Here is a 12,268-nt window from a genome sequence, read left to right on the forward strand (position 1 = left end):
TATTTACAACAAGTAACTTGATTCAAGTTTATTGCTCCAAATGACATACTGCCTCATCTTGTCGTCTACAAGAGTTTGATCGTATATCCCAGATATGGTAAAATGGACATATTTGCTTGGTTTTGAAGCCATGTACACAAAAGTAGAAGACTTCACAACGCGTTGCGTCTGGCAAAAATTTTATACCCTCAGATGGACATTCTGGGTCTTGCATCTGTAAGAAAAATCTTTGATCAAAATCTCATACCAAGGAAAAACGTTCAAAAATCGTGTCTGATTATTATAAGAGTCACCAGAATACTCAGTTGTGCAAGTAACATACTGTCATTATACTTACTCTACAATTAACAATTTCCGGATAATCACACGTTTCCGTGTTGTCATTGTAATGCAGTCCTTGTCGACATTCCATTCGGTATTTCATGTCATTGTGACAAATAAAGTATCGGCCACAACTCACTCGACTTGGCATTACATGAAACCGATTATCTTTCAAACATGATACTGACGATTCAATCAAAGGATCAGGCGGTGGAGGTGGATAATCTTGAGCACAGCTACAAATGGTATTATCGGCGGCACAAATAACTTCTGGAAATTGACAGAATGTATCGTCAAGGTAGTTGGGATCGAACCACATGCCATGTGGACAAGCACTCCCTTCCTTGTTTGTGCAATCATAAAATAACGAACAGTTTCTGGTAATCGGTAAAAACATTTTTGATCCCTCTGCGTCACAAAGTTCAGTGGGAAAACCGTTTTCCAAATTTCCGTCAACACCAAAATCTTCAGTTACAGGACTTGTAATTGTAATTTGTTCATCGGCTTCGTGGATTTCATTGAAGACCTCATCTTCGTGGATTTCATTGAAGACCTCATCTTCGTGGATTTCATTGAAGATCTCGTCTTCGTGGATCTCATTGAAGATCTCGTCTTCGTCTAAAGGCCGAACAGAATCGTCATCGTTCCGCTCAACACGAAAGCCATTATTCAATGGAGTCAATGCAAAGCATAAGAAAATCAGAATTGCGCTTTTTCCTAGACAAAACGGAACGATTAGCAATAAATTTTTTGAATATCAATTTTCAGACTGAACCTTTCATTTTGACACGCCCGCTGTTACTGTGAAAGGTTTAGTTAGAAGATACTGATAAATAGGCACATCCATAAAAAGGTGCGTAGGAGTCAACATAATTCTTCAATTTAGATTTTTAATAGATAACGGAAAACCTTTTAAAATAAATAGTAAATTGTCAAACATCATCTTTAAATAATTTAAAATTAACGAGGGGTAAACAGATCTCCAAAATTGGATTTCCAGAAATTTTCAGGGGCTTCGATTTTCAGCTGTCATCATTTTCGTAAAGTTTTTAACCATTCAACAGACAATGTCGTTGTAACTAAAACTTGCACGAAAATGCTTACGGCAACAACTACGAAAATAATCGGTTAGCTCTGCTTAACGTAGGAAGTTTCATATTTAAACTGATGAAGTACAAGATTTGTATCAATCCTAATAATTCTACATTATTAAAGAAGTGAATGATTCAATAAATTGGGATATGATTGCCTGATTGTGTAAGGTTCCAATTCAATTCCATGTAATTTTGGGGAGACGATCAGCATCAGCGCTCCATGTCATATCTCGAGTATATGGTTTAGTAATATCGAATAAAGTCAAAAAGATATCAACAATTCATCCAATTAGTTTGTTGGTGTTGGTATTGATGCTCGATTTAAAACCAAACCTTTGTCTGCGTTCGAGCGGACTTTTTTTAGGTGTGCCTAGATATGTATTAATCCCTAGAAACCAAAAATATTTTTTTGAAAGTTCCTCGATGCATGACCGAATTCATGCACTTTTCTTATGGAAATTTCTCCGGCTACACGAAACGCACAAGGTCGTGTGAGGTGTTATTAGAAAGGTAATTGCATGTACTTTTGGGGCCATTAGTCGATTATGGGGGATAGAATGCACCCCTGACGAGCTACGAGCTGTTGAAGGTATGGTTAAAGGTTGATTATTTTGGCGAACTTCTGACGGTTCCGGTGCATCCGAAAAGCCACAAAAACAAAAGCAAACCCTTGAGGAAAAAAAAACAAACAAACTCCTTCCCCTAATTGCTACTGGGTAATGGGGTCGTTTTCGTGTGTTTATTGACATCGACTTCGCCTCGGATCAATAAAATTCACACGAAAACTCTACTTTTCATCCTTTTATCCCTAGTCTCTAGAAACCTATCTAGGAACATAAAAACAAGTCCACTTCAAAATGTGTCTGATTTCGGCAGGTCATTGAATTGACTTGTATATTGCTGAATTGTCAAACGTTTTTCGATGCTTCGTAGGTGGTAATTACTCTCTTTTATTATTATTTTTGAATTTTTCCATTCGATTTTGTGATTTTTGTTAGGTATGACATGTCTTGCTGCTGCAGATTTCTTACATTCGCGTCGTCTTACATTTCCTTCGGGATCGTTTATTTTTTCAACGAAACGTAGTGATTCACCCAAATAAACTGAATCACAAGATTTGCACGGAATCTTGTATAATCCTGCTGGTTCTTTCTCTTCTTTGTCTTTGATGCTGGTAATGTAACAACTTGGCATTTGACTCAATTTCTGTCGTAATTTGCATGAGGAACTTCGTGAAAAATTTAAACAAAATAATTCTTTTGTTTAAAATTTCCACTAAGTCTCTTATGGAAAGTACGGCAGACTTGGGCTATCTGTTCGTAAGCAATAAATCTAATCGTTGGATTGGGTTGCATACGTTTGCCGTTTATAAAAGGTTAATTTGGCGATTGTGAAGCTTTTTTTTGACAAATTGATTTATTTTGTCCATGGTAGTTGATCATTGAAGTAAATGTTGTTTGTGAAATGTTTCGTGTAGGACCATGATTATTGACTATAGTGCTAACTCTTCTGAACGACCTCTTCCATTGAATTATCAGATTGGCTAGACATCATGTAGTACATTTACTGTGTTATCTTCAGTTTGCAATTTTTCTATCAATTACCGGAAGTATTTACCGAGTGTGTATATAAATCATATTGCAAGTAATTTTGAGAAACGTGCAGGGTAATAATCTATGCGACATTGAATTTACTTTTCGTTTTACAATTATAATTTACACAATTTTTACATTAAAACAAACATGAGGCGGCAATTTCTCTTTGATTATAAATACATTAGATTCACCAAGTCGATATATATATAATCATTGGAGTTCGATTGTCTGTGGACGGTATAGTATTTAACCAGAAAGTGTAAGAATCCATTTAAGTATCAAATATTAAATAATCAAATATTTGATCTCTACAGATACTCAATATTCCTTAATTTATAATAAAAAGAATATTTTGCACACACAACAAACATAAGTATAACTGAACTCACCATGTAAAACGAAACGTAATCACCAATTTTATGGTGGGAAAATACACGTTGCTCGAAATTTTCTGATTAGTACTCAACGAAAACAGCATCCATTAACAGATAAAAATATATGAGTTGAATCGCGGCAAGAATTTTTCGTTGAAGCACTCCTATCAGTTAAATGAACGTGTTTGTGTGTATGCTCGTCGTGCGACTATGAAATGTAGGTAAATATAGATTTCCAAGTCCAAACTGTTAACTCTGGACCGTGATATTAAAGTAAATAAACTCAATTCTAGATTACATGGTTTTCGTTTGCATTGCTTTGGCTTCGTTCAATTTCAAGGCAAATTGCTTTCCAAGTCGACAGTCAGACAATCCATGTCACGATCAGCCAAACGGAAGTTTTTTGGACCATCCACTGGGATGCAAATATTTTATCGTATGCAATAATGGCGAAGTAAATATGGGTGTATGTCCGGATGGACTGGCGTTTAATCCGTTACGGCCGCCGTGTGATCTGGAATCAAATGTTGACTGTTCCCAGTTCTCAACCCAGTCACCGACTACGCAATCACCGACCACGACAACTCAGTCAACTACAACTACACGAACGACTACGCAATCAACAACAACCCAATCACCGACCACGACAACTCAGTCAACAACCACTCAATCACCAACAACAACAGCTTCATCAACAACCACTGTACCGACAACCACATCTACAACGACTCAATCAACAACACCGCAGGCAACTACAGTCACGACCACTTCAACAACTACAAGTCAACCAACAACCATAATCCTTCCCACAACTACCATCACACCTACTTCAACAACAACGGTTAGGCCAGTTACACCCGAAATGCCTGAAATACCAGAAAATCCAGAACAGGTGACATGCCCCGACGACGATCCCGACAAAATCGTTTTTATAGCCAGTAACACTCATTGTTCTAAGTGAGTTTGGACCATAAGAAATTTTCATTTTTTTTGTTGAAATAATTTTCTTCTTCTCAGATATTACATTTGCTATCACAATAAGCCAATCGAAATGACGTGCTCACCGAATCTTCATTGGAACATTAACACTCAAAAGTGTGACAGCATTGAAGAGACAAAGTGTACGGTATCCCCAATGCCTAGCTTCTTTCCTGTGTGTCCCAGAGATGAGGTTCGAATTTATCCTCATCCTTTAAATTGCGAATGGTTTCTCTACTGCAATTTCGGTCATATGACTGTGCAACAGTGTCCGTTCTTTTACCATTTTGATAGTGAGACTCAATCGTGTAAATTGAAAACGGTTGCTAAATGTGTTTTGTATCGTGCGTAGCTAAATTTCTAATTTATAATAAGCTGGATGAGTTCTATTTATTTGGTTGGGTTTAATGAAGCCTTAGTTTACTAGACGATTTTCGGAGGTGTGTTTTAGTTTCATTCACTTGTAAGTCTTGTGCGTGTGCAAAAAAAATGTCCTTTTCAATGTAAGTGTAGAGCGGTTAATAATAGTAGATTACATCCTTGTTAGACATTTTAATTTTAAAGATTTTGAAAGATGGTAGTCCGCCCGAAGGCAAGTGCTATTGCTCACAATAAAAACGTCCAAACAACTACGTAATTTTGCTGGCGTAGCCCCTTGGAAATGAAAATTACCGCAAATGTCATGAAGTAATGAATCAGTTTCGTTGGGTGCTGCGTGTAAAATCGAGTGTTTGGTTCAAACTATCTTTCTAGATTTTGCTACATTTTGACATATTGTGGTCAACGTGTATTTTTGTCATCACTGTCGACATTACGTGAATATGCGTTTCGAAAAGGTCAAGCTTTGTAGATGCACATTGCAAAAAGCAACTGTGCTTGGTCCTACGATATACCGAATTAATTGTAAAATCAAAAATATTTGTAGATGGAATTTGAAATAAGAAAATAAAAATTTTTGTCAATTCGAAATAGCTTTTACATTCATTGATATAATTTTTGGGCATGTTTGCGACAACTGCGATAAGCACTTTGGTTTCGAAAGATTTCTGCAATGTTTGTATTCTCATTCTATAAGTAAAGTGCGAGTGTATTAGTATTTATGAAACCTGTGGAACTAAGAAAAGCAGAGAGTCGCATCACTGAGTATCACCACTCACCTGTTATGGATAACGACGACAAAAATAGTAAGAAGCTCTGCGTAATATGGTCCTTTATATAGCAAAATGCATGTTTCAAAATTGAAGTACAAGATTTGAAATCAACCGATTAAAAATAGTTTCATCTATGGAAGTAATAGACTCGATAATAAGGGGCTCTTCACATATGACGTCACGCTATTTTATCGAATTTTCGACACCTCCTTTCCCCTTGTCACGCTGTGTCATATTCACGCTACCCCCCCCCCCTTAGAATTACGTCACGTTTCGAGTACTTCACCCCCTTCAAAAAAACTGAAGTTGCATATAAAATGTGAATCGTTTTAAACAACAACATGCCTAAGTTAGTGTACGACCGTCGCTGACGGATCTATAAAAATTTTCTGTTTTAATTTGTGCAGAGAAATGACTAATTAAACTTAATATCGATTCTTAATTTTTTTAAACGTGACGTCACGGTTCGCATAACCCTCCCCCTTCCCCCGGCTTCTCTCGTCACGTTTTGTAAAACACCCCCTCCCCACTTATAGCGTGACGTCATATGTGAACAGCCCATAACTGGTCGTATTTTTGCCGTCTGTCGCAGCTTAAATATTGACTGAGTTTTATACACAAAATTGATCAGTTACATTACATTGGATTAGCTATACACAACGAAAAACAGAAGAAAAATGGGTCATGGTTAGGTTCATAAAGTTGCCACACCAAATAATGAAAACATAAACTTACGTCACGAATAATTAATGTGAACCTTAACTAGCACAACTGTGGTTTCACATTGAGTAAATTACTTGATTTTGACAATGATTTTTCACATTTAATTTACTTCTGCTCATTCCATGGCGTATTCGGAACCAACAACTGGTGAATATCAGGGAGGATCGCTCAACAACAGACCAGTTAGCATCAAACAGATCATGGAGAAATGCAGAGAGTTGAGTGTTGCTCTACACCATTTGTTTAGTGATATTGAAACGGCATATGACAGGATATTTCGGAGGAAACTATGGAATGCGAAGATGGAATTTGTTTTCCCCAAAAAAACATATTGATTTGGCTAGAATGTGAGAGCCAAGGTTAGAATTCGAAAACAATCTATCTGATATTTTGACGCCTTAGAAGGACTTAGACAAGGCTGGCTTTATTCTTCAACATTGTTCTTGAGAAGGTGATAAGAGAGAGCGGCGTGGAAACCAGCTGTATAATCTTCAGAAATTTGAGTCTGTTCTTAGGATATGCTGACGACCTACACTTAATTGGACGGAACCTTGACATCGCTAAAGAGAATTTCACGAAAATTGAAGATAAGTGACAAAAGTCAATTCAATTTCCACTCCGTTTGCGTGACAATTCTTTTGTTCTATTTTTCACTGTCATGTAGACGGAGGCTAAACGTAGTGCTCTTTTTAATTGGAAACTATACTTAAGGATAACTATAATGATATTAAGAACAATCACAAGCGTTTCATTCGAATGCAACAAGATGGCGTCATAGTATTTGGTCTATATCAAAACTGAAGACTCGGTACCTCTTAATTCCACCTCAAATAAACGAACTATGTAGGAGATAAATGTGGATTAGCACAAAGATATGCCGGTGACACACTACAGTTGACGATAAAATGGCGGATGCAAAAATTCACCTCCTGTGATGGTTTTCGCCGCTGTGAATTTTTGTATACACCATCTATACAAAAATTCACAGCGTATCCCGCGTATCCAATAAAGTAACGGTCTGTGTGACCTCCCCAAAGTTTATAGCCTTGTGGTTATTAAAATTTTTGACAACAAATTTTCGTCAATTTTATCTGGAAAATTTAGAAAAATTTTGTAAAATTGGAAAATGCTTTCTCAAAAATAGTCCCTGGTTTATTGCGATAAAAATATCTGAGAGATAAGAGCTGACGTTTTCTGATTTGGGAGTTGTTGTGGTTTGTCAATTTTTTCCCTTGTTGATGATTAAAAACCTTTTCCCTTTAAAATGAATTTCGTTTATTTGTTCACACCAAATACTTTTTTGATGCACACCGCGCTAAGTTTCGCCACCTGCACGACTGAGTTACTGTATCCCAATGATAATAGAATGGACATTGCTGAACAGTTAAATAGCCGTTCTGACAATAATAGAAGTAGTCACACATTTCCGGATGCGGGAAAAACACTTGACCCTTCATCGGACATATTGGTAACGGTTGTACGATCTTCAAGTAAAAAGTTTTGACCAGATTATTGTTTTCAAATTAAACAAAAAGAAATAATTTAAGTTGGTGCTTCTTACCAGACATTTGGCATTATCGGGATAGTCGCACCTGTTCGTCGCCGCATTCCAATGCATTTCTTTTATACACTGTTGCCTTATGGGAACGCCATGATAACAGATATAAAACCGACTACAATCGATTCGACTTGCAATAAATGTTATTGAACTCGTGTCCATTGCCGGGCATGTCACTGGCTCATCAAGATCCTCCGGCACAATGACAGGTGGTGGAACTGGGTCGTTTAACGTACAGTACACGTTCTTTTGATCCTCACAGATACCGGAATCTTCGTTGAACCAAAATGTGCCCGGACAGAATGCTTCCAATGGCTGACCATTGTGACAGTAAAAGAACCACTCACACCCTTTCTCATTTTTTATAAATATCCCGTCTCTGCCATTGCAACGATTAGGTTGTACGGCTTTTGTTAGAATCGATCCATGGGCTATGTTCAATAGCAAACAACTTGCAAATATTACTTCTAAAGGACAAATTATGTTCATCAATTAAATGGGTCGTTTTGGTTTGAAAAACGTTTATCACCTCCAATAGCCATCACTTTATTAAAACAAAATTCACTCACAAGTAATACGAAGTGTTTTTCTAATGAAAAATTTAATGGTACTGACCAATCTATGTTTTGATTCAGCTCATTAAACAGAAATTTTACTTGAACGCACGGTTAAATTCAATGAATTTTAAAACAGTCGTTTGGTTTCTTTATTGATTTATCGACATCAGGTTGAGATTCTCGACATGTTTTCGGTTAATGATTGTATCAATATTTACGTCTTTACTCTAGATTGATTAAATATTTTGCTGGTTTGTACAATAGCGAACAAGAAATCGCTGTCAGACAATGGTATCGGTGTAATTAAATTAATTAAATTTTTGTTGGGGGACTTATAATTTTGGCCAAAGTGTAGGTGCTAAAAGTTACATGTTCCACTTAAATTAATATGGAGCAATGACGCTTGAATGAATAGTATTTTTTATGCTAAAATGGCTGTATGTATGCCCAATACAACATTCTTAATTCACAATCGCCACTATCTACAATTCCCAATTGTGTACTTGATAAAACATTCGTGTAAATAAATTTATTTTCTTGATAATAATTAGTACATGGCGCTACATGGTGTGCTCTCAAAATAAATCGGGAATAAGATCAAAGGTCGATCCGTAACTTTTTTCCAATATAAGGAGCTTTCGAAATTTCTTAGAATTTTAAAGAACTCTTGACCATTTAGACCCACTCTTATCACTCTCAAAATACTATTAGAGGAAACGTTAAAAGACTTTTACTTTACTAGTGAGGTAATGTGGCCTTTCCCTCACTAGTGAAGACCCTTTCCCTCGCTCGTAAAGTAAAACGCCATACTTTACACGTGAAATAATTTGATATCTCGATCAAATTACTTCACTGGTACAGTAATGTACTATTCGTAGATCACTTGAAACTACATCGGACAAAGGCAGTATAAACTCAATAATTATTCTGGTGATTTGGTTGCTGTTAAAAGTGAAAAGAGCCAGCAAAAACTATAAAAACAAGGCGTCAGAACAGTGGGAGCGTTTGCTGCGACTGAACCCCGTACGACCCGTAATCCTGTTTCGTCCTCCGTAACCATATGTCCGTAGCCCTAATACGCCCGTAACCCCAATACGTCTACAACCCTCTAATGCGTCTGTTACCAAAATGCTTCCGTAACCCGATTGCGTCCTAGGCATTATTGCCCACCTAGTCAAGTTGGGCATGGTTAAATTTACTGAAAGTGTTCATTTTTAAAATTGCTCAATTACGAAAGCCCGTACGAGGTACTTCTCAAATAAAAGCAACAATTTACGACATTATTTAATTACCCCAAATTTTTTTGCCAATTTTCGGTATTCAATTACCTCTCAAATGAAACAAAAACTAGCAAAATCGGATGAAATTTACTCGATTTATGTGCAAAAAACACTTAGGGCCTCAGTCCAAGGACCTAATTCAACGTGGAAATTCAGCTTCTGTGCTCGATACATTGCTGTCAACCCAGTCATTGGACGATGTTTATTATCTTCTTTCGAATGAGAATAAAAAACGATAGTTAATGTTTTCCCCTGATTCTCCTGAATCAGGCCAGTTTCCATGGTTCTGGATAAATAGAGTAGGGTAATTTTTGTTAAGAATAGAAGCCACTCCATGGGTGGAATTTGTGTCATGTACAGGTACAAATTTAGGATTAATAAAAGGAATTTATTTAACCTAATTCTAGAAATTTTTCCACAGCACGCTATTTAGTGTGCAAGTCTCAGATTTTACAAAAATTGGCGAAAACGGATGAATTTCACTTCATTTTACCGATTTATATCGATTTTAATAAAATCCAATATGGCCGTCCGTCAGCAGCCATTTTGTTAGGAAACCGGAAATAGTAGTACCGCTTTTCATTCGTTAATACCTTTCAAACAAAAAAAAGTTCATGAAATTCGGTCAAAATTTACTCGAGATATTGACAAAATACTCCACGTTCAATGTACGGCCGAGTAGCCGGATATGAGCTCACTTCAAGGGACCTAGTCGAAATCCGGTCAAATTTGGCCGACCTACAAGAAAAACTGCTTCGCGCCCTGTACTGGTTCACATCAAGGGTTCTAACTCACGAGTTGTCGATCGGTATTGTAAATATCTTTCATTTGACGTATCATTAACAACTCTAGCGTTCGTTCTCTATGAACATAGGCAAATGCTTTGTCCTTACCGTTTGCTTCCAATTCAACATGTTACAATCGGCATATTAATCTTATAAGCCCCCAGTACTTCGTACGGGGCCCAAAAGTCTGCAACTGCGTAGCTATTTGAAGTGAAAATTTTTGCGACAGTGGCGCCGATTTCTGAGGACAAATGAGGCTTGGGCACCACTACTCAATGTTTGATTGGTACTGTGCACTAGTACTTTTACAGCAAAACGAATGAAACGTGTCTAGTGGGTACCACTAGTCACAAATTCAAGTGTTATAAATTTCAGATAGCTAAGTAGGACATCATTTAACGACACAGACGACAAAAAAAAATGAATTTGACGTGTGAACAATGTGGCCTTATATGGCAGAATGTATGTTAAACCTAATGAAGTAGAAGATATTGCGTTAATCTGTTGACAAATACTGAGAAGTAGGAGATGTACTGAGTATCTAGCTTTTCATTGACATTAGGAAATGTAATCCAAAAGGCTATCATGACGTTCGAAGTCCTAGAATCTCCATTTTTAATTTGTTTAACATTTCCAAGGCTGTATACCTTGGGGAGGTCACGCAGATCGCTATTTTATTAGATACGCGGGAACTAGACCTTTTCCATACAAAAAAATTCACCAAAATTGAATTTGTATGGCGTGGTGAGTTTTTGGTGTGAAACACGGTGTGTAACCAGCGTATGTTCTTTGCAGAAATATGTATAACTTGTCACCGAGTAACAAAACATTGTTTTTCGATTTGGTCATGGTCACAGCCTGTGACTCACAGGTCACTTTTTTGTTTTGAATATCAATCTTCATCTTTATTTCAAACGAGCCGTCAGACCAGTCGGAGCGTTCGCTGCGACTGAGCCCCGTACGAACCCGTACATCTATTGCGTACGCGACCCTAGTTCGTCGGTCGCCCTACTCTTACCCTAAACCTACTAACCTAAAATTCTTATGAAATGTGCACGCATAGCGCAATTACGAAGCCCCGTACGACGTTCCTTTCAACTGTAACCCAAATTTAAAAATTTTTGCAACAATTTATATTAACCTATATTTACCTATAAATAAACATTTTACTAATAAATATGCTAGTATATAGCTCAAAAGAACTATCTACACCGGTATATAGCTCAATATAGCTGTATATATTTATAAATAGATATCCATATTTGGGATGCTTGAAACACACCACACACATAACCAATCACTTCCCACTGATCAGTAACTTTGTAAGTATCATTTTCACCGATTTCTATTGTTTTTACAAAAATCCAAAATGGCGGCCGACGGCCATTTTGTTAGGAGGTGGAAATTAGTACAAACAAAAAAAAATTTATGAAATTCGGTCAAAGTTTACTCGATATATTAACAAAAAACACCACGTTCACTGTACGGCCGAGTAGCCACATATAAGCTCACTCCAATAGACCTAGCTCACGCTTCTGTAAACCGAATTCCATTCTTTTTTTTCCCTGATTGGTACGGTCAATACCTATCTAATAAAGCAAAATCCATCGAAATCTGTTCAAATTTCGCCAACCTACAAGCAAAAACGGCTTGCCACTCTGTACCTAGTTCACTGCAAGGGGTCTAACTAACGAGTCGATCATCTGATTTCCACAAACTTTTTTTTGTCGATCGGTATTGTAAACATCTTTTATTTGACGTATCACTTACATGTTTAGCCTTTGAATGGCCGCAGATATCTTCGGAAAACGTTAAATCAGTTATGGGGCCCCAGCTCGGGAGGGGTCGACCC

At 37.1% G+C, this 12,268-nt stretch overlaps 4 protein-coding genes across 6 annotated transcripts in view; 1 reads left to right on the forward strand and 3 right to left on the reverse strand.

The window, feature by feature from the left end:
* Positions 1–12,268, reverse strand: part of LOC119072012 (chitin-binding domain protein cbd-1-like) — a 14,480-nt gene continuing 2,212 nt past the window's right edge. The window contains exons 5-7 of the mRNA XM_037177130.1: positions 1,097–1,122; positions 338–1,038; positions 1–214 (exon numbers count right to left, since the gene is read on the reverse strand). Of these exons, the coding sequence (XP_037033025.1) occupies positions 29–214; positions 338–1,038; positions 1,097–1,122 (913 nt within the window). The 3' untranslated portion in view covers positions 1–28. The remainder of the gene's footprint in view (positions 215–337; positions 1,039–1,096; positions 1,123–12,268) is intronic.
* Positions 3,290–12,268, forward strand: part of LOC119071775 (cell wall protein DAN4-like) — a 24,256-nt gene continuing 15,277 nt past the window's right edge. The window contains exons 1-3 of one of the 3 annotated variants that reach the window (XR_005086716.1): positions 3,290–3,601; positions 3,678–4,341; positions 4,402–4,780. Coding sequence is in view for 1 of the 3 variants with exons in the window: in XM_037176830.1 (XP_037032725.1) it covers positions 3,595–3,601; positions 3,678–4,341; positions 4,402–4,714 (984 nt within the window). In the remaining 2 variants the exon portion in view is untranslated. Of the gene's footprint in view, positions 3,606–3,677; positions 4,342–4,401; positions 5,321–12,268 lie in introns of those variants that run through there. The other 2 variants (XM_037176830.1, XR_005086717.1) reach the window with 2 other exon arrangements.
* The window catches only part of LOC119071783 (protein obstructor-E-like), a 26,200-nt gene continuing 18,309 nt past the window's right edge, over positions 4,378–12,268 (reverse strand). Inside the window, exons 5-6 of the mRNA XM_037176843.1 lie at positions 6,716–6,725; positions 4,378–4,392 (exon numbers count right to left, since the gene is read on the reverse strand). The gene's annotated coding sequence lies outside the window, so the exon portion shown is untranslated. The remainder of the gene's footprint in view (positions 4,393–6,715; positions 6,726–12,268) is intronic.
* Positions 7,503–8,465, reverse strand: LOC119071803 (peritrophin-1). The gene is made up of 3 exons (XM_037176869.1): positions 8,324–8,465; positions 7,798–8,261; positions 7,503–7,720 (listed from the first exon to the last, which is right to left on the reverse strand). The coding sequence occupies exons 1-3, from the start codon at positions 8,334–8,336 to the stop codon at positions 7,520–7,522; spliced, it is 678 nt and encodes a 225-aa protein (XP_037032764.1). The 5' UTR covers positions 8,337–8,465; the 3' UTR covers positions 7,503–7,519.

The sequence above is a fragment of the Bradysia coprophila genome (assembly GCF_014529535.1).
Source record: "Bradysia coprophila strain Holo2 chromosome IV unlocalized genomic scaffold, BU_Bcop_v1 contig_5, whole genome shotgun sequence".
In the NCBI taxonomy this organism is placed as follows: Eukaryota; Metazoa; Arthropoda; class Insecta; order Diptera; family Sciaridae; genus Bradysia; species Bradysia coprophila.

Bases quoted from the DNA above. Each gene is read 5' to 3' on its own strand.
- LOC119071803 (XM_037176869.1), bottom strand. The intron at 7,721-7,797 runs GTAAGAAGCACC...TTTTACTTGAAG, and splicing joins CCGATAATGCCAAATGTCTG to ATCGTACAACCGTTACCAAT.